Raw genomic sequence first — 24,009 nt, forward strand, 5'->3', positions numbered from 1 at the left:
GTATAAAGGAGACTACAGAAACAAGGGGGGAATATATCTTAGAGAGATCTACACAAAATTCTCCCAAAGGTGAGTGTTCTACCTGTACTCCAGATCATTCCTCTCCTATTCCACCCAAGAGAGTGGTGGGGAAGAGAACAGTATTAAAAGCGCAAATAGCTGATCATTGATTCTCTTTCCCTTCCTGCAGTCTCCCAACATTCCATTTAGGAAGTGCCATAATGCTAAAGTGTCATCTAATTTACCTGATCAATTCATGCTCTAATAATCAATGTGGAGAAAGAGGAAAGAAAACAAAACAATTCTGAATCTAAGGTATGAACATCTAAGGTAGTAGACAGCAGCAACTTTGTGGCAGTGAGAGGAACTTGGCCCTCATCAAATAGGACAGATAATCTTTCCAAAGAGCAAAATGATGGCAGGAGAGTGAGGAGGGAAACATGTTTTGCCTTCTACCAATCTCTGCAGGCAGGAAGGTTAAATATGGGGCTTAACTAAGCGAGGGGGGCCGGGGAGCAGGAGTGAAAGGGAATATTGAAAGATAAGCAACTTCAACCTGATTCCTTCTGTAAAGTAGACTACATCCAGAAATGGATGGCCCAGAAGCCATAGGTGACAAACCCTTGTGAATTGTGTTTATAATTCCTCTCTCGTTCCTCGGCACTTTCTCAGGAATGACTTTAAAAATGAGAAGCCAGATCTCCAGTTCCTACCTCGTACCAACTGGAGTCAGAGAGGGAGTAAGGTGGTGGTGAAGAGGCGTGGTGTAGGTTAGGGGATGTCATTACTGGAGGAACAACTTGGTACCGAGTAGGCCCAGCTCAAGATAAACCAAAGCTGAAGGCTTCATATTCATAACCTCTTTGAGTCTAAGAGAAAGCAGGCATGGGGCGGGGGGACAGAGTCCTACTCAAGCTCCCTGTTATTGTAAAAGAAGGAGACATGAACAGTTAATCTTGTGCTACTGAAATGACTACACAGAATTTCTGGGAGTGTCAAAGCCAGCAAAGCTCCAAAGGCAGCCTGCTCTTAAGTGGAGTGGAGATGTTTCAAATGAAAGTCCATCAAAAAACTAGAAGAAAAGAGGTCTCTTAGCAAAAAGGGATCCAGGTGCAGAATTTATACATACATATGTATGTATATATATGCATATGTATATTTTTAAAGTATAAAATTGGGCAAGTATGTACAGAAATCATAGGAAATCTTAGAAAGGACATATTAAAAAGGGCCTGGAGAGGATGGGAGCTACGTGGGTGGGGGCCTAGCAGTTGGAAGAGTGCATGTTGCCCAGCTGCCCAGCAGCCAGCATGAGGATGTCTTTCTTCTCCTTGTGGAAGCGCAGCTCCTTGCCTGCCAGCCGGGCTTCGTCCAGCTCCCGCTCAGTGGAGGCCAGCTCTCTAGACAGCGCCCCTGGCACACTCTGCTCCCGGCTCACCCAGTCCAGTGCCATTTGGTGACGAATGTCATCATCCAGGGCCCGGTGTGAATAGTGAGCCAACACTTCCTAGAGAGGGGAAGGAAATGTGAAGGTCACTGGCAAGGTAAAGGCACATACCACACTGACCCAACTGGGACTAGGAACTCAGCCTTGGAGTCCTAAGTGAGGTCAGCACTTAAACCCTTGAAGAAGATAGTTCAGAGACATGTCCTTGTGGGGGAAGCAAAAGAATCACAGCTAAGATTTAAACAGGAAAGATAATAGGAGCGAAGAGGGCACTTTAAGTGAGGCTTTCAATACTCACAGCCTGGTGTCCGGAAGCCTGATCATTTTTAACACAACAGCCGTCTCAAAACAGTCCCTCTGCCCGGCTCCCCTCTCCCATTGGATCCTTACCTGCCGAGAGCACTGTCGTTCCCTCATGGCCTTAAGGCTGCCGTTCCAGTGCAGCAGCTGAAAAACTGTCATTAGCTCCTGGGGAAGAAAACATGAAGTGATTTAATACTGGGAGGTGGCATCAGAATGACATGGGTAACCCTTCACAACAAGTATTTGCGGAAGCATCTCTTAGACCAGCGGTTCTCAACCTGTGGGTCGAGACCCCTTTGGGGGTCGAACGACCCTTTCACAGGGGTCACCTAAGACCATCGCAAAACATATATAATTACATATTGTTTTTGTGATTAATCACTATGCTTTAATTATGTTCAATTTGTAACAATGAAAATACATCCTGCATATCAGATATTTACATTACGATTCATAACAGTAGCAAAATTACAGTTATGAAGTAGCAACGAAAGTAATTTTATGGTTGGGGGTCACCACAACATGAGGAACTGTATTAAAGGGTCGAGGCATTAGGAAGGTTGAGAACCACTGTCTTAGACCAACTATCATATGCCTTCGGGGGAAGAAAGGATTTATACTTTGAAAAATATTTTAGCCCCGGCCTCTGTGGCTCAGTTGGTTGGGCAATGTCATATGCACCAAAAGGTTGCTGGTTCAAGTCCAGGTCAGGGCACATTACCCAAGTTGCAGGTTTGATCCCTGGTCAGGGTGTCTATGAGAGGCAAACAGTCAATGTTTCTCTCTTACATAGATGTTTTTTTTCTCTCTCTCTAAAGATCAATAAAGCCCTAGCTGGTTTGGCTCAGTGGATAGAGTGTCAGCCCTTGAACTGAAAGGCCCCAGGTTGGATTTCGGTCAAGGGCATGTACCTCAGTTGCCGGTTTGATTCTAGGTCATGGTTGGGTCAAGTGTGGGAGGCAACCAGTCAATGTATCTCTCTCACATCTCTCTGTCTCTCCCCTTCTCTTTCATTTTCTCTAAATAAAAGATAAAAAATAAAATAAAAGCAGTGTTTCAAAAAATATTTTTAGAGCACTTTATCATTTATTTGTAGGTTAGAACTCATATTGAAACTGTTGATTTGAATGATCTAATTATATATTGACTTCTGATCAGTAAATGCTTTGAGTATTAAAGGAAAAGTACTATATACAGAGTTCTTCAACAAAGCACCTTAATTTTAATTTTAATTATCAGTTTATGATAGGATCTTCCAAAATATTGCATGAAGGAAAGAGAACGTTTATCATCTGCTATGTGTTCCTTTTTAAAATTTATTATTATTACTAGAGGCCCAATTCACGAAATTCGTACAAGGGATTTGCCCTCCCAGCCCCAGCTTCATCCGGAAGATCATCTGGAAGGTCATCTGGACAGTTGTTCTGCTGTTTGGTCTCATTAGCTCTTTATTATATGTGATTGAGTATTACAGACGTCCCCATTTTTCCCCCCATTGCCCTCCTCCACCCAGTTCCAGCCCTGCCCCAGGCTTTCACCACCCTATTGTTTGTGTCCATAGGTAATGCATATATGCAAATAAGTTCTTTAGTTAATCTCTTTCCTCCACCCCCCTCCCTTCCCTTTGAGATTTATCAGTCTGTTCCATGTTTCCATGCCTCTCCCTTCCTTCCCAGTTGAGTATCAATGTGTTAGGGATTAGTAGGAGGCACACACACGCACACACACATGCAATTAGAGCCAGGGAAGTAGATTGAAGAGTACCTGGAATTCCAACATTGACTTGCCCTTGTTGGATTCCAACATGAATCGGAAGGCACCAATCCCAGTATTTGGGTTGTCAGCTTCCTCCCTGTTGCCCTGTAACAGAGGAATAGATGAAGATTTTCAATTAGAATTATCCCCTCACACAGTACTGTCTGATAGAAACATAATTAGTATAAAATATATCAATTTTAATAGCATATTTTATTTAACCTAATATATGCAAAATATTATTTCAACTGCAATTAGTATAAAATTATTAATGAAATATTTTTCTTTTTCTTGTATTAAGTTTTCAGAATCTGGTGTCTCATGCTTACAGTACATCTCAAGTCATAGGAGCCAGATTTTAAGTGTTCATTAACTATATGGGGCTAGTGGCTATTCTGCTGGTCATCACCCCAGAGGACTCCAAAGTTATCACACATTTTAACTCAGGTGACAGGAAAGGTCAATCTGATCTTCCTTATTTTGCAAGGGAGAACACTGAGACACAGAGAAGAGCCCTGATTTAGCCAAAATAACAGTGAGTTCAGCATGTGGGATTGGACTAGACTAGAGAGCAATTGGGAAAATGCATTTTATTTTTAAATATACTTTTTAAAAATTGATTTCAGAGCAGAAGGGAGAGAGAGAGAGAGAGATAGAGATAGAAATATCAATGATGAGAGAGAATCATTAATCAGCTGCCTCTTGCACACCCCCTAAGGGTGGCAGAGCCCACAAGTGGGGGATGTGCCCTTACCAGGAATTGAACTGTGACCTCCTGGTTCATAGGTCGATGCTTAACCACTGTGCCATGCTGGCCAGGCTGGGTAAATGCATTTTAAAGGGAGACAGTAGGAGCCATAAGCATTGCAAATTCTGGGTAGGGTAGCAGTTTGGCCTCCTGAACATTTACCTAATGTGTCTTCTACTGGTGACATGAGGCTACAGGGCTAGAACTAAGATACATTATCCTATCTGTAAGCATAGTGTGTGCAAAAAAACAATACAATATAGAAGTTAAGAGCATGGACTGAAGGTCCTCATAGTCTTGTGGCCTTGGTGAAGTCATTTAACCCTCTGTTTCTCAGTTTCCTCATCTGTAAAATGGGAATAATCATAGCTCTACCTTATAGGATAGTTTTGAGAATTAATTAAGTTAAAACATTTTTCATTTAAAAAGTAATAAATCTGGTTTAAAACTCCAATCATATACAATGTGGGTGCATAATTGTACTGGACCTGGTGTTCAGTTACACAATCTAAATCCACACTGGTATTTGCTCTGGTTTGGTGCTATTTGGTGATAATTTAATATTATTTAGTGAGCCCTGGCTGGGCAGCTCAGTTGGTTAGAGTGTCATCCCAATACGCCAAGGTTGCGGGTTCAATCCCTAGTCAGGGCACATATAAGAATCAACCAATGGCCCTAACCGGTTTGGCTCAGTGGATAGAGCGTCGGCCTGCAGATTGAAGGGTCCCAGGTTCGATTCCGGTCAAGGGCATGTACCATGGTTGTGGGCACATCCCCAGTGGGGGGCATGCAGGAGGCAGCTGATCGATGTTTCTAACTCTATCCCTCGCCCTTCCTCTCTGTAAAAAATCAATAAAATATATTTAAAAAAAAAAGAATCAACCAATGAATGCATAAATAAGTAGAACAATAAATTGATTTTTCTCTCTCCCCTCCTCTTTCCTCCTTCCTCTCTCTAAAAAAAAAAAAAAAAATCAATAAAAAAATATTATTGAGGATAATTCCAGGTCATGGGACTGGCTGGAACTTCCAAAATAAGGGTATTGGTGGTGACTAATAAGAGTATTGGTTTGTTGGTGATCTTTTTGTCAATCTGATCTAGGAAAATAAGGAGACTACTGGGAACACAGGGACCCAACTTTCTCCTCCTGCTTCCTGAGAAGTCGCTTGCTCTTTCTAGCCAGTTCCACACCATACACCCCACCTCTCAACATAAGAGCTTTTATTCTGCTCTCTTTGAGGAAGGGAACAGGGTAGAGGTCAGGAGCCAATCAAGTTATACCCAAATTCAGTTTATTGTGGGGCACTTTATTATGGAGTTTTACTATATTTACATCACACCAAAAATAATGCACTTAGTAAGAACACCATAAGGCAGCCGTGGGCAAACTACGGCCCGCGGGCCGGATCCAGCCAGTTTGAAATGAATAAAACTAAAAAAAAAAAAAAAAGACCGTACCCTTTTATGTAATGATGTTTACTTTGAATTTATATTAGTTCACACAAACACTCCATCCATGCTTTTGTTCCGGCCCTCCGGTCCAGTTTAAGAACCCATTGTGGCCCTCGAGTCAAAAAGTTTGCCCACCCCTGCCATAAGGGCTAGCAAACTACGATTATTTATTTTCATTGTGTTACAATCAATAAGTCAGAACTACTCAAGATCATCCCATATTGCTTTGTGGCTCATGAGAAACAATCATGCCACATGTAGCTAATCTTTGTGGTGAAGCAAAGATCACAAAATTTGGATTTAGAAGTGAAAAGCTAGAAGGAGGAAGGAAACAGGTAATCTTCACTGTTAGGATTTAGGGCTCTGAAGCAAGCAACCATTTTCATTTTTGCCTATAATTGTTCAATATGATACCTTACTCAGTACCTTCAACATTCTCCATGATATGGCACCTAGACAATAATGATATCTGTACTTCCCAGTTGGGAAGTTCTAACTCATGTGACACTTATACACTTCACATGGCTAGAACTGAACTCCACTTATTCAATAAACATTAAATCACAGAATACTTGGTAAGGGGTAGGAAAGGTCTCTTTCTGTCTCTGAATGTAATTGTGTCTGAAGGTCTGGAATTTCGTGGCCATCTTGAACCCTGAGGGGAGACTGCCCAAGGACAAAGCCAACATCTAGAGCAGCGGTTCTCAACCTGTGGGTCGAGACCCCTTTGGGGGTCGAACGACTCTTTCACAGGGGTCGCTTAAGACCATCCGACATATATAATTTCATATTGTTTTTGTGATTAATCACTATGCTTTAATTATGTTCAATTTGTAACAATGAAATTGGGGGTCACCACAACATGAGGAACTGTATTAAAGGGTCGCGGCATTAGGAAGGTTGAGAACCACTGATCTAGAGGATGGCTGAGTGGAGATGGAAAGAATTTGGGCCAGATGATGACATTCTTTTTTTTTTTTTTTTTAATATATTTTATTGATTTTTTACAGAGAGGAAGGGAGAGAGAGATAGAGAGTTAGAAACATCGATGAGAGAGAAACATCGACCAGCCGCCTCCTACACATCTCCTACTGGGGATGTGCCCGCAACCCAGGTACATGCCCTTGACCGGAATCGAACCTGGGACCTTTCAGTCCGCAGGCCGACGCTCTATCCACTGAGCCAAACCGGTTTCGGCAAGATGATGACATTCTTGATCCACAGAATCAGCCAGACCTGAAATCTGCTCTATCTCTGAACTTCCTGTCTGTCATGTTAGATAATAAATTTCCTTCTGTTACTTATTCCTTTAAGTCAATTTGAAGTGATATTTTCTATTACTGGCATCCAAAGGCATCTAAAGAGATAACATGTGCTAAGTGCTTGAATATATTCTCTTTTATCCAATAATCCCATGTGATAGGCATAATTGTTATCCTATTTTACAGATGAGGAAACTGAGACTTAGATTAAGTAATTTGCTCAAAATCACATAGCTAGTAGAATCATAATTTCAAAACAAGAATCAGAGCCCCTTGGTTACAAACCTTCTTTCTATAATCCAAATTAATGTTTTGTTTTATAGTACATTGGTAATGAGTGAAAAACATACTTTCTTAATTTTAATTGGCTTTGATTAATATAAAAATGTTTTTCTTCCCCGCAGATATTGCTGACTGGGGTAAAGAGTAATGGGAGAAGAATAGATGGAGCCTTGGTAACAAAGAGAAGCCAACTTATGATTTCAAGTGCTCAACACAGCCCTAGCTGGTTTGGCTCAGTGTATAGAGCCTTGGCCTGTGGACTGAAGGGTCCTGGGTTTGATTCTGGTCAAGGGCACATGCGTGGGTTGTGGGCTCGATCCCCAGTAGGGGGCGTGCAGGAGGCAGCCGAGCAATGATTTCCTCTCATCACTGATGTTTCTCTCTCTCTCTTCCTCTCTGAAATTAATGAAAAAATATTTTTAAAAATTTAATAAATGAAGTGCTCAACACTACTTCACAAAACAGATAACTGAAGCATTTTAGTATATGTAATTACACCTTAAATGCAAAGAGGAAAAAAACAGAAAATTGACCTGACTTTATCAGCCTGTCAATGAACTTGGAGGGAGGGAGAAGGTAGTGCTAACTTCTAAGATGCACCTTAAACTAGAAAAGTCTATAAGTTGGCTTGGGTTCAGCCTTGGCTCTACCACTTACTAGCACTATCACTTTAGGCAAAACTTCACTCCTGTGTTTTTAGTTTCTTCATCTGTAAAACAGGGGCAATAATAATACTTACACATCACAGGATTGTTCTTAAGATCAAATGAGATGTAATACATATAAATTCCTAGAACAATTGCTGGCACAAAGTAAATAATTAGGACTAGCTATGGTTAGTCATCATCATCATCATCATCATCATCAACAACACCATCGTCATTTGAAAGAACAAATGTTCTTTTTAAAGAGAATAACTTATCCTCCCCATTCCTAGAAAGGAAAAAAGCCAAGACACTGTATTATAAAGTATTCTTTATATTCTTTATTAATAGAATGAAATAATGGAGGCAGGAGACAAGTGACAATAAAAACAGTCATATAAAAAGAAAGAACAGTGAAGGAAGAAGGAGCTAAGGTCTAAAACCCAAACTGGGAAATACAAAATTCTAGCTCAACTTTTGTTTTGTAAAATCTCTAAAAACTGCATAAATCTTGAAGTAAAGGTTTCTAGATATCAGAGAGACACAAATGTTTCAAATATTAAACGAAATGCAACAAAGACAAACACACATATAGAGACTGAGACATATGGAGCGTGTCATATAAAAGACTGACAGAGAAAAAACAGAACAGAGATGTAGACAGGAAATAAAACAAGAATCCATGCCCTGTTTCCAAGTGATAGGTAAGACTTCCCAACCAGCCAGTTCCCCCATCTCCCATCTCCTTCCTTCCAACTCCAAGAAACTTACATTGAAAGATGCCAGGGCCTCAGAGACACTCTTCTCAATGAACTCATCGGTGATTCTTCGGGAAGGATGTTCGTTAAACACGGAGTTCATTAGTGCAATCTTCGCAGCGCTCCGCCGGGCCTCCGCTTTAGTGGGGCAAAACTAGGCAGGGGAGAGAGAGCATGTGTGTATGTGTGCGCAATGGGAGAGAAGGCACAATGGGAGGGAAACACTTGGGGTAGAAGACACTTGGACACTCTGGATAAATCACTTGAACGTTTTTATTGTAAATGGTGGGGGCATTTGGAAACATAATTTTGATTCAACATCCTGAAGTTATTAAAGAACTGATTAAAGAACTGGAGATGGCTATATAGCTCATACCAAATTGAAAGCAGAATGAGGAAGGCTGCTGAAGTCAGCATATAATCACTGGATATGAAAAATAGCCCTGTTTAAACTGTCAACAGAATTAATTGCTCAAAAGCCAGATTCTGGCCAGCCTGTTAGAAATCTGTGTCTTGTTCTCTTGTTCTGTGGACGGGCAAGACTTTTTTCATCCCTCTGGATAACCCAAGATTGGAACAGACTGAGTCTAGGCTGCTTCTGCAGTGGGGACGCTAGTCTCATCTGGGACTCTTGGCCTTCCCTTTTAGCTTGAGCAGTTCCCCCAATAATGTAATGAATCAAGGAGCTATCCCTGAGCAGAGCCCAAGGTCTGAAGAAGGAATCTATAGTCTTCTTTATCCCCCGTGGACACAAGGAGAAGAGGGGTGTCTAGGGAAAGGAAGGCTGACCTAATGAAAGCAAGAAAAATTAAAAATTCATATTTTTACATTGTCTCCAACATAGGTATCGTGGGACAGTCTGATTTCACCATTCAACTTCAGACCCCTAGGCACCAGAGTATTCCTTTATAATTCATCTTCACTGGCTGCTTCAAAGGCCTCCGTGCCCTTCGTCATTTTTAAAAATATATATTTTTATTGATTTGAGAGAGGAAGGGAGAGGGAGATAGAAACATAAATGATGAGAGTGAATCATTGATTGGGCATGTGCCCTGACCAGGAATCAAACCCGTGACCTCAGTTCTTGGGTCGATGCTCAACTGCTGAGCCACACCCAGCTGGGCCCCTTTGTCATTTATGATTAGGATTAGAGCAAAGGAGGTAAGTGATGTTACAATTTTTAAAAGTAGCCCAGGATATGTTTGCTACTTAACCATCCTTAATTATCAATAATTCCCAATTTCCTTTAGCTGACAGGTCTCTCTCAGACGGTATATGGAGCTTGGTACATTAACCCTAAATCTTGCTTCTTCAATTTCTCTGTTTCTACTTTTCTATTTACTAGCCTGCTGTCCACTCTACTGTCTAATGCTGTTTCTGAGAGGTCATCAATGAAAAGAACCAATGGAAGAAATTTCAGCTGCCAAAGTGAATATAAAACAGATCATCCAAAAGGGGCCACAATAGATAATCCTACTCTTTCAGGAAATAAGAGAAATCAAATTACTACCATGGTTCAGCTTTGGGCATCACCATAAAATAATCAAGTCCTTATTCAGCAATATAATGAGGTCTGAGAAGGGAAGGGAAGATCTTACTCTGTAGAAGAGAAAGCATAGACATTAGTCATTCTGGGCACTTACTTATCTCTCTGAAATGGCTGAGGCTCTAAGGGGGAAATTTAGCCATCTCATTTTAAATGAAGCTCCCTGGGGGCCGTTTCTATTTGGGGCAGGAACTGAGCTGTAATGGCACTCATTCATGCAACAGATTTATTAAGTGCCTATTATTATTATTATTTAAAATATATTTCCTTATTGATTTCAGAGAGGAAGGGAGAGGGAGAGACAGAAACATCAATGATGAGGGAGAATCATGGATTGGCTGCCTCCTGCACGCCCCCTACTGGGATCGAGCCCACAATCTGGGCATGTGCCCTTGGCCAGAATCGAACCTGGGACGCTTCAGTCCGCAGGCCAACGCTCTATACACTGAGCCAAACCGGGTAGGGCTTAAGTGCCTACTTAAGTGCTGAGTTTCATGGTAGGGATTTAAAACTGAACAAGGGGCCTGGCCAGTATGGCTCAGTTGGTTGAAGCACCATCCCATACACCAAAAGGTGGCGGGGTTGGCCCTAGCTGGTTTGGCTCAGTGGATAGAGTGTCAGCCCGCGGGCAGAAGGGTCCTGGGTTCAATTCCCGTCAAGAGCATGTACCTCGGTTGCAGGCTTGATCTGGCCCGCGCGGGAGGCAACCAAACAATGTCTCTCTCTCACATCCATGTTTCTCTCTCTCTCTGTCTCTCCCCCTCCTTTCCACTCTCTCTAAAAAATCAATGAAAAAATATCCTCGGGTAAGGATTAACAACAACAAAAACACAAAAGGTGGCGGGTTCAGTTCCCGGTAGGGGCACATACCCAGGTTGCAGGTTCGATACCCAGTCAGGGTGCGTGCATGGGGCAGCCGATTGATGTTTCCCTCTCACATCACTATCTCTGTCTTTGTGTCTTTCTCTCCTTCCCTCCCTTCCTCGCTCTCTCTAAAAAACAACAAAACAAAACAAAACCACAAAAACCATTCAATAAAATCCAATTAATTAATTTAAAAAACTGAACAAGGAAGAAGACAGACGCTATCTCTGCCTCCATGGAGTGTCATCCCCCAGGAGAGAGAAACAATTATGATATGTTAGGAGAAGTTCAAGGTGTTTGGAAGCACGCAGCAGGGCTTATACTTTGTCTAAGGGCTATACAAACCATCTGGAAAACAGAACAAACGTGTCTATTCTCTTTTCTAAATTCCTATTCAGACTCTAAGTTAACATTTCAGAGGGCTTCCTTCCTATCTGTAATGTAAAGAATCCATTTGCCCTAGCTGGTTTGGCTCAGTGGATACAGCGTCGGCCTGCGAACTGAAAGGTCCTGGGTTCGATTCTGGTCAAGGGTGCATGCCCGGGTTGCGGGCTCGATCCCCACTGGGGGGCTTGCAGGAGGCAACCGATCAATGATTCTCTCATCATTGATGTTTCTATCTCTCTCTCCCTCTTCCTTTCTCTCTGAAATCAATAAAAATATATTTAAAAAAAGAATCCATCTTTGATGATAATATTTACGCTATTCAAATTTCTCATCACCCTATAATGGCAACCACTCTTCATCATCATATATTACAGGTCTTTCATATAATTGTAGAATGCTAGTACCGGTACTAGAAAGACTTCAGAAATAATCTAACCTCTCTCCTTCATATGACAGATGGGAAAACTGAGGCCCAGAGAAGTTACCTGACTTGCCTGCTGGCAGTCAAGGGAATGAGAATGTGAATATCCTAACTTTTGGCTGAGTAACATTTCCACCCAAACATTGCTTTCCTTAGTAAATGCCTATGAAAACAAACTTGGGGCAAGGAGTATTATTCTATGTTCTCAAAAAGAGATGGCCGGAACTTGAAAAGCCAGATTAGAACATGGGTTAGGTGCTGGTAGTCTGATATACTGAATCAGGGCATTATTAATCACTGTTCACATTCAAAGTGGGTTTGCATTTTTGCAGGCTAAAAAGAAAAGCATGCTATGAGGTTCTTTTGTGGTCAGATGAGCCTGAGATGCTTACCAGAATGATTTGCCCAGAATTGGTTCAGGTCTTCAAATATGTGATTTCAAACAGAGATTTAATGGCCAAAGTGATCGAGAAAGCCATTACTAGCACCTAAGCAATTATCTTCTTTCTTTCATTAAATTTATTAGGGTTAGTAAATGTTTAAATGCTTTTAAATGGTAATAGGTAGGGAGCTAAGGAGAGTAGACTAATACATTGATTAGGGTGAAGAGGGTCATATAGGTTTCAAGTGCACATTTCTATGATACGTGATCTGTATATTGTGCATTGTGTGCTCACCACCCAAAGTCAAAGCAATTACCTTTGCTACTGCTGCTTTGCAACTCTTACCTGGAAACTCCCAAAGCAACTTCCCCCAGGCAGGGTGACGTAGCAGACATAGGGAGGGGTGTTGGAGGGAACCATCTCATAAACCACGAGAGCGCCATTCTTCAGGTCAGCCCCACGGGACTGCTTCATCTGCCAGAATTCCTGAAGCGCCTCCACCACGTTCACTACAAAAGAGAAGTAGATAGTGCAGCCAAGAGAACAATTCCAAGTGGTGCTCTGCTTGAATAGAGGGTCTGTAACCTGTACCTATGTTAAGAGTCTACCCTCCTAAGTCTCTACCTATCACCATTTAAAAGCACTTAAAAATTAATAAACTTAGACTGTGAGTAAGTCCATTTGCATGCCTGCCCTCCTCCCCCACCTTTCTGGTTCACATTCTGAGTAGTTCAAAGGAAAGTAACTTAAACATTGAAGGCAGCATTTCCAAGGTCAGCAGACCATTATCACTGCCTGATGAAGTGCAAGTAGATTATTCCACAATTGGCCAGCTGCCCTAGAATAATAATAGTCACCACAATAATGTGTTAACATTTACTGAACACTTACTGTGTGTCACCCATTTCACAACCTTATGAGGCAGATACTTTAAAAAAATATGTACATATTTTTTTAATTGATTTCAGAGAGGAAGGGAGAGGGAGAGACAGAAACATCAATGATGAGAGAGAATCATTGATCGGTTGCCCCCTGCACACCCCCCGCTGGAGATCGGGCCTGCAACCTGAGCATGTGCCCTGACCGGGATTGAACGATGACCTCCTGGTTCATAATTGACGCTCAACCTGGAGGATTTCACTGATGAGGGAAATGAGGCATAGAGAAGTTAAATAACTTGCCCAAGGATGTAATAGCTAGAAAGCAGCAGAGCAAGAATTCAAACCCAGGAAGTCCTGGTTGCAGTCAATGTTCTTAACCATTACATAATATTGTCATTCAAGGAAATATGGTCGTATTAGCCATTCTCAAGCGTATGCTTCTGGCAAGCAAACCCATGGCCAGATTCCTTTTACCTCCTGGAATACTATGTGTATATTATCTAAATATATATATAAAAGCCTAAGCGACCGGCTGACCGGCCAACCGGCCAGTAGCTATGATGCACACTGACCACCAGGAGGATTGGGCTGAAACCGGCTCTCTGACTTCCCCCGAAGGATCCCAGATTGCTAAGGGCGCAGGCCAGACCAAGGGACCCCATTGGTGCACGTGCACCAGTCCTCTAGTGTATATATAATTTGTATAATATATATGTAAATGTAATTTATATATATAAAAGCCTAAGCAACTGGAGGACCGGACAACCAGATGACTGGATGACTGGCTGGTAGCTATGATGTGCACTGACCACCAGGGGGCAGATGCTCAACACAGGAGTTGCCCCCTGGTGGTCAGTGCATTCCCACAGCGGGAGTGCTGCTCAGCTGACAGACGGGCACTAGATGCTGGGCTGAAGGCTGGCGAGCGCAGCTGCAGAGACCTCTCATAGACACTCCCCCTGCACACCTGGCAGAGACAGCAGGTGCAGCAGGGCCGATGTGGTGCCCAGCCCGGGTTCGGGCTTCTCCCTATCCGCCTGCCACTTTGCACACTACTTTGTGCTGTGCGGGATAGAAGGGGACAGTGGGCTGGAGCCCAACTTGAGCTGGTGGATAAGGCCGGGCTGCGGTGGTGCGGAGGTCCACTGATCCCTGCAGGCCAGGCCGAGGGACCCCACTGGTGCACGAATCCATGCACCAGGCCTCTAGTATATTATATATGTATATATATATATGAGAGAGAGAGAGAGAGAGAGAGAGAGAGAGAGAGAGAGAGGGAAATGAATTTCTCTTCTGAGGCTTTCTCTAGACATAAATAATTTTTGGAGAAACTGTATAATGGGAGATATTCCTCCACAGGTCTGCTGCAATCTCCTTTCAATCTTGCTGGGTATGGCAAGATTTCAAGGCTGTGTCTGCTCTGTACTTAGGCCATTTCTCAGGATTGTGTTTGCAGCAAGAAACCTTGACAGATGAGATAATATCTTTCTATGGGACAAAGAACAAGCCTTCAATGTCAGACTTGGGAGGCAAAGGGAACTGGTGCAAACAAACATGATGCTCATGCTACCTGCTGTGCTCTGAGTAATAAAGCCCTTTGTTTCTGAACCAGAACTTCTTGACTTCTACCAGCATCCATGAAACAGTAACCCGCTAACTTATTAGCTATAATTAGGGTAAAATCAAACTCCAGACCCAACACTGTATTCCAGAACAGTGGCCCTCAGCCCCCAATACTTGGGCCCAATGATTCCACAAATATGTATTGAGTACCTACTCTGTGCTGGATGCTAGGCTATAAGAGTGAGTAAAACCATAGACTGTTCCTTTTCCTTATGGAGCTTACAGTCTAAAGATGGAGAGAGATATTAAAATAGCCAGTGTGATATGTGCTATAAAGGAGGGGTAGATGGTGAGAAATGTTATAGGAACATCTGACCTAGTTAAGAAGTCACCCTGAGGAGGAGATATTTAAGCTCAGATATGCATATGAATCCACTAGGCAAAAAGGTGAGAGACTAGTGCTCTGAACAGAAGGAATGGTATGTACAAAGGGTCTGTAGCAGCTGGGAATATGGTGAATAAAGGGACTAGTGTGTCTAGAAAAGAGAGAGTGAGGGGAAGTAGAATGCAAGATGAGGTTGCAAAAGGATGCAGGGACCAGACCAGGTTGGATCTTGAGGCCATGACGGAGTATCCTAAGAGCACTGGGAAGCCACTGAGGGTTTTACATGGAAGGAGGGATGAGATCAGTTTGCCTTTGGAAAGGATCACTTTGACTCTAGGGTTCAAACATTTTAAATGGCTTTAACTAACGCCTCATAATAATAAACCATCATAAATATTCTCCAATATCTTGCAACATGACCACTTTCCACTCTCGGTTACAAGCACTCGTTCATCCTTTTTTAAAAATTGAATATATTGGGGTAACATTGTTTAATAAAATTATATAAGTCTCAAGGGTACAATTCTATGGTACATCATCTGTCATTCATCCTATATAATAATCCTATATAATAAAAGCGTAATATGCTAATTAGATTGGCCGTCCTTCTGGACGACATTCCCGATGAAGCCGGGATACAAGGGAAGCCCGGGTCTCAGGTGCCAGAGGGAAGCTGGTGCCGGCAGCCAGGGGAAGGAAGGCCCACTCTTGCACAATTTTAGTGCATCAGGCCTCTAGTTATTTTTAAAAAATATATATTTTATTGATTTTTTTACAGAGAGGAAGGGAGAGGGATAGAGAGTTAGAAACATCGATCAGCTGCCTCCTGCACACTCCCTACTGGGTATGTGCCCGCAACCAAGGTACATGCCCTTGACCAGAATCAAACCCAGGACTCTTCAGTCCACACGCCAATGCTCTATCCCAGCCGTGGGCAAACTACGGCCCGCGGGCCGGGTCCGGCCCGTTTGAAATGAATAAAACTAAAAAAAAAAAAAGACCGTACCCTTTTATGTAATGATGTTTACTTTGAATTTATATTAGTTCACACAAACACTCCATCCATGCTTTTGTTCCGGCCCTCCGGTCCAGTTTAAGAACCCATTGTGGCCCTTGAGTCAAAAAGTTTGCCCACCCCTGCTCTATCCAATGAGCCAAACCGGTTAAGGCTCTGGTTCTTTTATACTAGAGGCCTGGTGTACGGATTCGTGCACTGGTGGGGCCCCTTGGCCTGGCCTGCAGGGATCAGGCTGAAACCGGCTCTCCGACATCCCCCAAGGGGTTCCGGATTTCGAGAGGGCACAGGCCAGGCCAAGGGACCCCACCAGTGCAAGATCAGGGCCAGGGAGGGACTGCAGGAGGGCTCCAGCCCGTGTCCAGCCCGTCTTTCCCAGTCCTGATCGGCCAGACCCCAGCAGCAAGCTAACCTAACAGTTGAAGCATCTGCCCCCTGGTGGTTAGTGCACATCATAGTGACTGGTCGAATGGTCGAACAGACACTTAGCCTATTAGGCTTTTGTTATATGGGATTGTGTTAGTTTAGGTCTGCCAAGAAGACAGCAAGATGGATAGTCATGCAGGACATTTACTGGGGAGGAAGGGAGAGAAGGGAGAACATTTAGACCATGCTGAAGGTCTGACACCTGTGGAAGGAGAGGGGGAAGGAAGGAGGTTTGGAGATGAGAGATTGCAGCACAGTTCTAAGAAAGGTTTGGCCAGGCCAGTGGGAAGTCTTCATGCCAAAGGAGTCCCACATCTCACTAGGCCGCGCCTGAGTTAGTACCCCTGCTGCGCTCAGTCCCTGGCTGGGAATTGTCTACAGGATATGTAGACTCAGTGCAAATGTGGTGATGGACCTAGAAGGGACAGCAGGGTAAGGCTGTCAGTCAATTATGCTCCCTGCAGCAGGGGACATGGACAGCGAATTTTCTTTCTTTTTAAAAAATTTTTATTGACGAGAGAGAGAGAGAGAGAGAGAGAGAGAGAGAGAGAGAGAGATTGATTTGTTCATGCATTCATTGGTGGATTCTTATATGTGCCCTGACCGGGGATTGAACCCACAACCTTGGTGGAGCAGGATGATGCTAAAACAAACTGAGCTGCCGGCCAGGGTGCGACGAGCACATTTTCATGGCTGCCACACACACATTAAGCAAACACTTGAGCATGTGACAGGTGCATCGCTCTATTTTAGGCATTAGGGATGCAAATATAAACAACATACATTCCCTGCCAGCAAGGCGTTAACAATCTAGTGGCCAATGGCAACTGTTACCTCACCGGCTCTACAACGGAAGCAAGCACTCTGTGCACCAGCATCAGCTCTTTTCTAATTCCCCATATTTAACCGGCCTTTCGGAATGCGCATTCTTCCATTGAAAGACAGCATGGAAAGGAAACTCATTCCCACCCTGCGTTTTGGCAGGGCCCCTTCAAAGGTCACTGCTGCCCAGAACGCTTAGCCGTCTTTGTTCTCTCCACTGAGATCTTTTCAGGCCCAGTTCCCTCTTTGAGACAATTTAACACAATGGGCTGCAGGACAGCTCTCCTTACATGCAAACCGCGGGAAGAGTGCGGATAAAGGAAGGAGAAGAGAGCGCCAGGATGGGGCAGGTCCTGTCAGAAAGCATGTGTCCATTTTCCAGCCAGTTAAACCCCTCTTGGCACAGAGCACAGGACTATTTTTTCAATGATAACTCAAAGCCTTGTTTCAGAAATGGGAATCTGAAATGGGAAATTGGGCAAGTGCTCAGGAAAAAAAAGCAATTAACTGTGATCTGCGTTTGAAAATGCTCATAGGCTCACTTATTTTTAGAGCTGAAGGGTCCAACTCAGGCTAAGGCCGGGTACGTGTCTGGCTCCAGCTCACACAGCGGTGGCAGCGCTGGGGGCATGAATGTAGACATCCTGATGCCAGTGTTTTTCAATTTGGGACTCTTAACCCAGCGGCTAAGGCCCAGTTCATGGTTAAGCTTTATGGGGGTTCAAAATCCCCCTAAAACTATGGGAAAATTATGTGTGTGTACATATCAGTATTTATGTGTGTGTGTGTTGGGGGGGGGGGTGTTGCTCATAGTTTTATAAGATTTTCAGTGAGTAACCATGGATATAAATAATGGTTTGCATAAGAACGGTTAAAGAACAGTGAGATGGGGGGAAGGGGTAGCAATGACGGAGACCTGCCCAGCTGACAGCTACACTTGCTTTTTGGAAGCCACTGATGGATGCTGGGCTGAAAGGGAGGAGAAAGACCAAGACACAGGAATATTTCATTACTTGTACCATGGTGTGAAATAGCAACAAAAAAGAGAAATTTTGGGTTTGCTTTAGGAGATAAAATATTATGTGAATGTCTAAGTGGAATGAGAGGTTGAGATTGCACAGCCACCAGAGTAAAAACATTAAAACAACACAGGAAACAATCGTAAAAAATTTATATCATAAAATAAATACAATTCTGTGGGGGGGGGAGCATGGATAAATAGATAATGACATTGAAAGGTGAGTGAGAAGGTGCTCCCTGATCAAGGAGGGCAGGAGTAGGCTGGCCTGACTGAACTCACGTTGCTATGGAGACAGGGAAGCTGGTGAGCAGTATTTGACCTGCCGTTTCCTATTTCCGTCTGCAGGGTTGCCCTGAATGGGCCACAGTGCACAGACTCTTTGGAAGGAAGGGACTGCACAGTGACAGTGACGCTGGGAGGGGGCTGTGGTCGGCTGAATGATGCCCCTGCCACGAGGTCCACGTCCTAATCCTGGCAGCCTGTGCAGGTTACCGCGTGTGACAAAGACTTCGTAGGTGTGATGAAGTTAACGATCTCAAGATGGGGAGATGATCTGGGTGGGCTCTCAATACGACAACAAACGTCCTTAGGGAAGGGTATTTGATGAAGCACAGGAGAGGAAAAGGCAGTGAGAGCCTGGAGGCCGAGATGGGAGTGATGCAGTCACAAGCCAGGGGATGCTGGCAGCCACCAGCAGCTAGCAGAGACAGAGAGACAGAGGGTCCACTGGCGCCTCTCCGGAGGGGGCACAGACCTGCTGACGCCTTGATGTTGGCCCACAGGTACTGATTTTGGACTTCTGGTCTCCAGAACTGTGAGGGAGTACATTTCTGTTGTTTTAAACTACCCATTTTGGGATAATTTGTTAGAGCAAGAAAACTGATACAGGGTCTAATCCAACATTCCCAAAATTGGAAATATTCAACCAATCAATTTAACTCCATGGTCACTTATAGGCTAAGAAGCTGTCTGGACTCTGAGGAAAAGAAACAACTAAATAGAAAATACCACGCAAGATTCACTTGTTCAACCTAGTAGAAAGCTGGGCCAAATTTCAATCATGTAACCATACCGTGATCTAAAGGGAGAACAACAATTTTTTAAAAATAGGTTTGAAGAGAGCAATGCAGAAGTTGCCTAGCAAGGAAAGTCATTCAGTCAATCATGCCAGTTTAGAGATTGCCAGCTGTCAAACATTAGAAGGAAACTATACGTATTCCATGTGGGAAAAGGGGGGCAAAGGAAATGGTAATGCCAACGTACCTGTCATATGCACAGTCTTCAAAGCACTTCCAAATGCATAACAACAGCAGCCACTCATTGAGTACTAGGTGTTGCACACCTTACATTCACCAGGAATCAAACTTGAAACCTCAGCATATCAGGACGATGCTCTAACCTACTGAGCTACCCGGCCAGGGCCATTACCTCATTTAATCAAGACAAGTATTGTAATATCCATTTTATAAAAAGTGAACAAGCTGAAAATCAGGCCACAGGGGCCAAACCAGGATTTAGAACCAAGGTTTGTTTGCCTCCAAAGCCACTTCTCTGTTGTACTATCTGCTTTATTTCACCATTAATCCTCACACATGCTCTGTAAAGTGGACTTTGAGCTCCATGAAGATAGGGACTGAGTATCTGTCTTGTTCACCACTGCATCTAGTTAGTGATCAATAAATATTTGTTAGATGAATGACTGGAACAGATGAGGCCTAGAGAGATTAAATAATTTATCCAAGATCACACAGCCACTATTTAAGAGGGCCAGGTTCTCTGATTCTAAGTCCTATGCACTACAAATTGAGATCCTACAGCAGCCCTTGCTGGTTTGGTTCAGTGGATAGAGCATCGGCCTATCGACTGGAGGGTCTCGGGTTCGATTCTGCTCCAGGGCACATGCCCGGGTTGTGGGCTCGATCCTCAGTAAGGGGCGTGCAGGAGGCAGCTGATCAATGATTCTCTCTCATCATTGATGTTTCTATCTCTCTCCCTCTCCCTTCCTCTCTGAAATTAATAAAAAATATATATTAAAAAAGAAAAGATCCTACAGCATGTGGAGCTATGTGGGTATCTTGGGCAGGGATTTGGCGGTGAGGGGGATATAGACAAACAGGTGCAATAACAGAAGAGTTTGGTTTGTCTTGTATAAGTGCTGAGATCCTACCCGAGTGAAGATAAAGCTGAAGACCATGACTGGAAAAGGTGGATTGGGAGCAGCCAGAAGATGAAGGACGTGAATTGAAGATGATTCGGTTGATTCGGTCAGGAAATGGTCTGGGCAAAGACCAAGGTAAATTCTATTCAGGGGAATCGAGCCAGCCCCCAAATGCCATGCCACCAGTCACAAGGGTATGGGGGTACATGCCAAGGGCAGCTTTGCCTATTAATCGAAGCCGAGTAAGTGATTCCATGTGGTGAAGGACTTCGGAGCCAAACCGGCTGAGATTCTGCTTGCCTGAAGCTGAACTATCTGCCAAACTCTCCCCAAGTACTGGCTGGACACCCAGACTGGAAATGAGAGACTCAGAAATAATGAGGAGTGTGGTGGGAGGCGGGAGGCTGGAAGCGCGGATTGCCGCAGCATCTGCAGCCTGCCTGACTGCTCTTTGTCAGTCCCATCCCCTTGGTCCCTCCCCCTTCCTAAGAAATGGAAAAGTTTTCACAGGACACTCAGTTTAGCCAAATCAGAGGCTCCCCAGGTAGCACAGACAAGCAAAAGGATGCACCCCTCTACAATGTTAGTAAACGCCTGGAAGTTTCCAAGAGGAAGGATCGAGATTGAGCGCGAGGGAGCCTGGCTGCTCCTGTGCTCAGGGGCAGACCCTCCCTTGGTCTCATCTTAGAGACCTGAAGCCGCAGGACAACAGCTGGTGGCAGCTCCATCGCGTGGGCCTGCTTCGTGTAGGCGTTAAGCTAGAAGAACAGCTCCATTCCCTCCTGATGAATTTCAGAATTACATGCATTTGTATTCCCAGCACCTAGCAGAGTGCCTGCCCCATGGTAGAAATTCAAAATGTTGAAGAACAAAGGGAAACTGATGGTAAATATCATTAGGCACATATAACAAAGTGGATTTAAAAATGTTTTCCTAGGAATCTTTAAGTATACCCTGTCAGGATTTCGTTTTCTTAAAAAATATATACTGTTATTGATTTCAAAGAGGAAGGGAGAGGGAGAGAGATAGAAACATCAGTGATGAGAGAAACTGCTACCCGCGCATGTGCTGACCGGAACTGAACCATGACCTCCTGGTTCACAGGTTGGTGCTCAACCACTGAGCCAAGCTGGTCGGGCTACACGGTCAGGATTTAAGAGTGGGAGGAAATGAGATGTGTCCTTCCCAAGGAAATATGAACCAATACGTTTTGAGATAATACACATCATTTTTAAGTGCCATTATGTGTTAGGAGCAGTATCTCATTTAATCCACATAATTAGCCCTGGAGGAAACGGAAACTCAGCGAGGTGAAGTCACTTCCCCAAAGACATAGTGGCAAGAGATTTAACCTGGGATTTAATCCAGATCTGCCTGACCCCAAACCCTGTAGGTGCCCTTTTCATTACACTTTCTTAGGGAGAAAAACAACCTCATCACTGTCTGTAGAGAAAGCCCTGCTACCTTTCTCTGCGTTATTTTTAAACTAGAAAGTTACAGATTTAGTCATTCCATGTCTGACAGGGGCTGACCAGCCAGGGAGAAGTGATGTCTCAGAAATTCCAGACCTAAATTCTGTATCCCACACCCTCACTATGTATTCCTTGTTACACTATCAGTCTGGAGCTGAAACTCAGGAAGTTCTGCACTGGCTGACCAAAACAACAAAGAAAACCGTCCCCTTCCCCTTCTCAGCAGCCCTAGAAGAAATGAGGCATCTTTAAGATGAAGATTTCCAATGGAACTTGGATTTCTGCCTGGCTCATGTCCACAGAATTTAACATCGAAAGAGCCAAGGCCTAGGATTTATCCCGAGTTCTTGGGCAAAAGCCAGGAAAACAGAGCCAGACAGATAGGCCGGAGTTGAGAGGCTTCAGACCAAAAAAGACAAGAAAGCGAGGTTCTAAGTCCCAGAAAGCTGGTGTGAGCCCGATGGGATGGCCCCAGATTTAAGAGCACAGTTACTACAGGCAACTTGTGAAGGCACCACGGAATTTCCCCAGCAAATGCCAAAGTTGCACTGGACATTTAAGAGTGACAATGAGAAAAGAATTTCAGAAGCCAGGGAGACGGAGTAAATTTACAGGGAGCCCAGGAATGGCTGGGGCCACAGAAGAAAGCCTGGGAGCCCACGGGTGAGAAACGTCTTGGTTCTGAGATAAGGGATGGGACCCCACACAATGGGGACCCGTCCTTGAAGGCAGAGAGATGGGAAGGCATTACGCTACAGAAGGAATTCCATTTCGCAAGGAGAAAAGGCTGGGAAGAAAAGAGGGTTTTTTCTGTACAAGGGGGGGGGGGGGTCCCTGAGAATATAGTAGTAACTCAATGAAGGGGAGGGGTGTGTATGAGTGTGTGTGTGTGTGTGTGTGTGTGTGAGCGTGCAGCGCAGAAGGAAACTCCCCAAAAGGAAATGCATGTGAGGCTCTGCGCCAGGAAGGCGATCCAGAGGGCTGTGGGAGCGAGGCTCCCGTGCAGAGGGTGTCCCGCAGGAGGCCAGACCCGCAGACTCACCTCGGCCATAGCCCTGCGTGTGCTTGGCAAAGCTCCTCACCACGGCCTCCACTGCCTCCCGCAGCACCGCCGGGCTGCCCGCGGCGCCGGGGGGCAGGGGCAGCCCGGGGGCCCCGGACAGGAGCAGGGGCGGCGGGGGCTGTGCGGGGGGCGGGGGGGCCGGCGGGGAGCCCACTGCGGGTGTGGCGGGGGCAGCCGCCGCCCCGGTCACTCCGGGGCGCAGCGCTCGCAGGGTGCCCCTCCCGTTGGTGCCCACTCCCGGCTGCAGACGCTGCGCTCGCATCGTCTCCATCCCTGCCGCCCGGGGAGCCGCGGCCCGAGCCTGCCAGCCTGGCGAGCTAACGGTCCCCACACCCCGGCCCGCGAGCGCCCGGGACTGAGGGCGGTGCCAGGCCCAGCCGTCCGTCAAGCGGGGGCGGGGCCAGCCACCCTATGCCAATCTCCGGCGAGGGGCGGGAGCTGGCGGGCTCCGGCCCCGCCATTGGCACATGATCGAGGAGGCGGGGTTCTGAGCACCCAATTGCAAAGGGAAAAGGCGAAGGCCTCTCTGGGAGAGCAGCTGAGCGTGGGGCGTCTGCGGGAGAACTGAAAAGCCGCCCAGACCCCGGGCCAGGCCTGGGGGGCGGGGTGGGGTGGGGGTGGGGGTTCGGGTGGGGGCGTTGGCCTGGAAGCAAGGCCGGGAAGAGCTGTAGACGGAGTGGCGGGATACTGCGAGGCCATTTGTAGATGTAGATGAGGAAACTGGCTCAGAGAAGTGATGGATGTGACTTTTCCAAGATCACATGCCATTGAGGGAGGAGCGAAAAAGCAGGGAAGATGCTGACATTTAGTGAGAAAATATTTACTATTTGTCAGACACTACGCAATGGACTTAGTGCATTGTTTTACTTAATAATCACAATCACTACCTAGATTTTATTGTTTTATGAATAAGGAAGCACGCTCAGAGAGGCTAAACTGCCCAAACTGAA

The 24,009-nt window shown here is 44.9% G+C and overlaps 1 protein-coding gene across 1 annotated transcript; it reads right to left on the reverse strand.

Moving 5' to 3' along the window:
* Nucleotides 1-1,073: 1,073 nt before the first annotated feature.
* Nucleotides 1,074-23,396, reverse strand: LIX1L (limb and CNS expressed 1 like). Its single transcript, XM_006096878.3, has 6 exons — nt 23,039-23,396; nt 12,599-12,762; nt 8,666-8,806; nt 3,515-3,610; nt 1,838-1,915; nt 1,074-1,507 (listed from the first exon to the last, which is right to left on the reverse strand). Exons 1-6 carry the CDS (start codon nt 23,328-23,330, stop codon nt 1,265-1,267), a joined length of 1,014 nt encoding a protein of 337 aa, XP_006096940.1. The 5' UTR covers nt 23,331-23,396; the 3' UTR covers nt 1,074-1,264.
* Nucleotides 23,397-24,009: the final 613 nt, after the last annotated feature.

This window comes from Myotis lucifugus, unplaced genomic scaffold (genome assembly GCF_000147115.1).
Source record: "Myotis lucifugus unplaced genomic scaffold, Myoluc2.0 scaffold_190, whole genome shotgun sequence".
Taxonomy (NCBI): domain Eukaryota; kingdom Metazoa; phylum Chordata; class Mammalia; order Chiroptera; family Vespertilionidae; genus Myotis; species Myotis lucifugus.

Coding starts and splice junctions, on each gene's coding strand:
- LIX1L (XM_006096878.3), bottom strand. CDS start 23,330: ATGGAGACGATGCGAGCGCAGCGTCTGCAGCCGGGAGTGGGCACCAAC. Junction 8,807..12,598: donor GTTGCTTTGGGAGTTTCCAG/GTAAGAGTTGCA, acceptor TCCCCTGCCTAG/TTTTGCCCCACTAAAGCGGA. Junction 3,611..8,665: donor AGGCCCTGGCATCTTTCAAT/GTAAGTTTCTTG, acceptor CCTCTGTTACAG/GGCAACAGGGAGGAAGCTGA.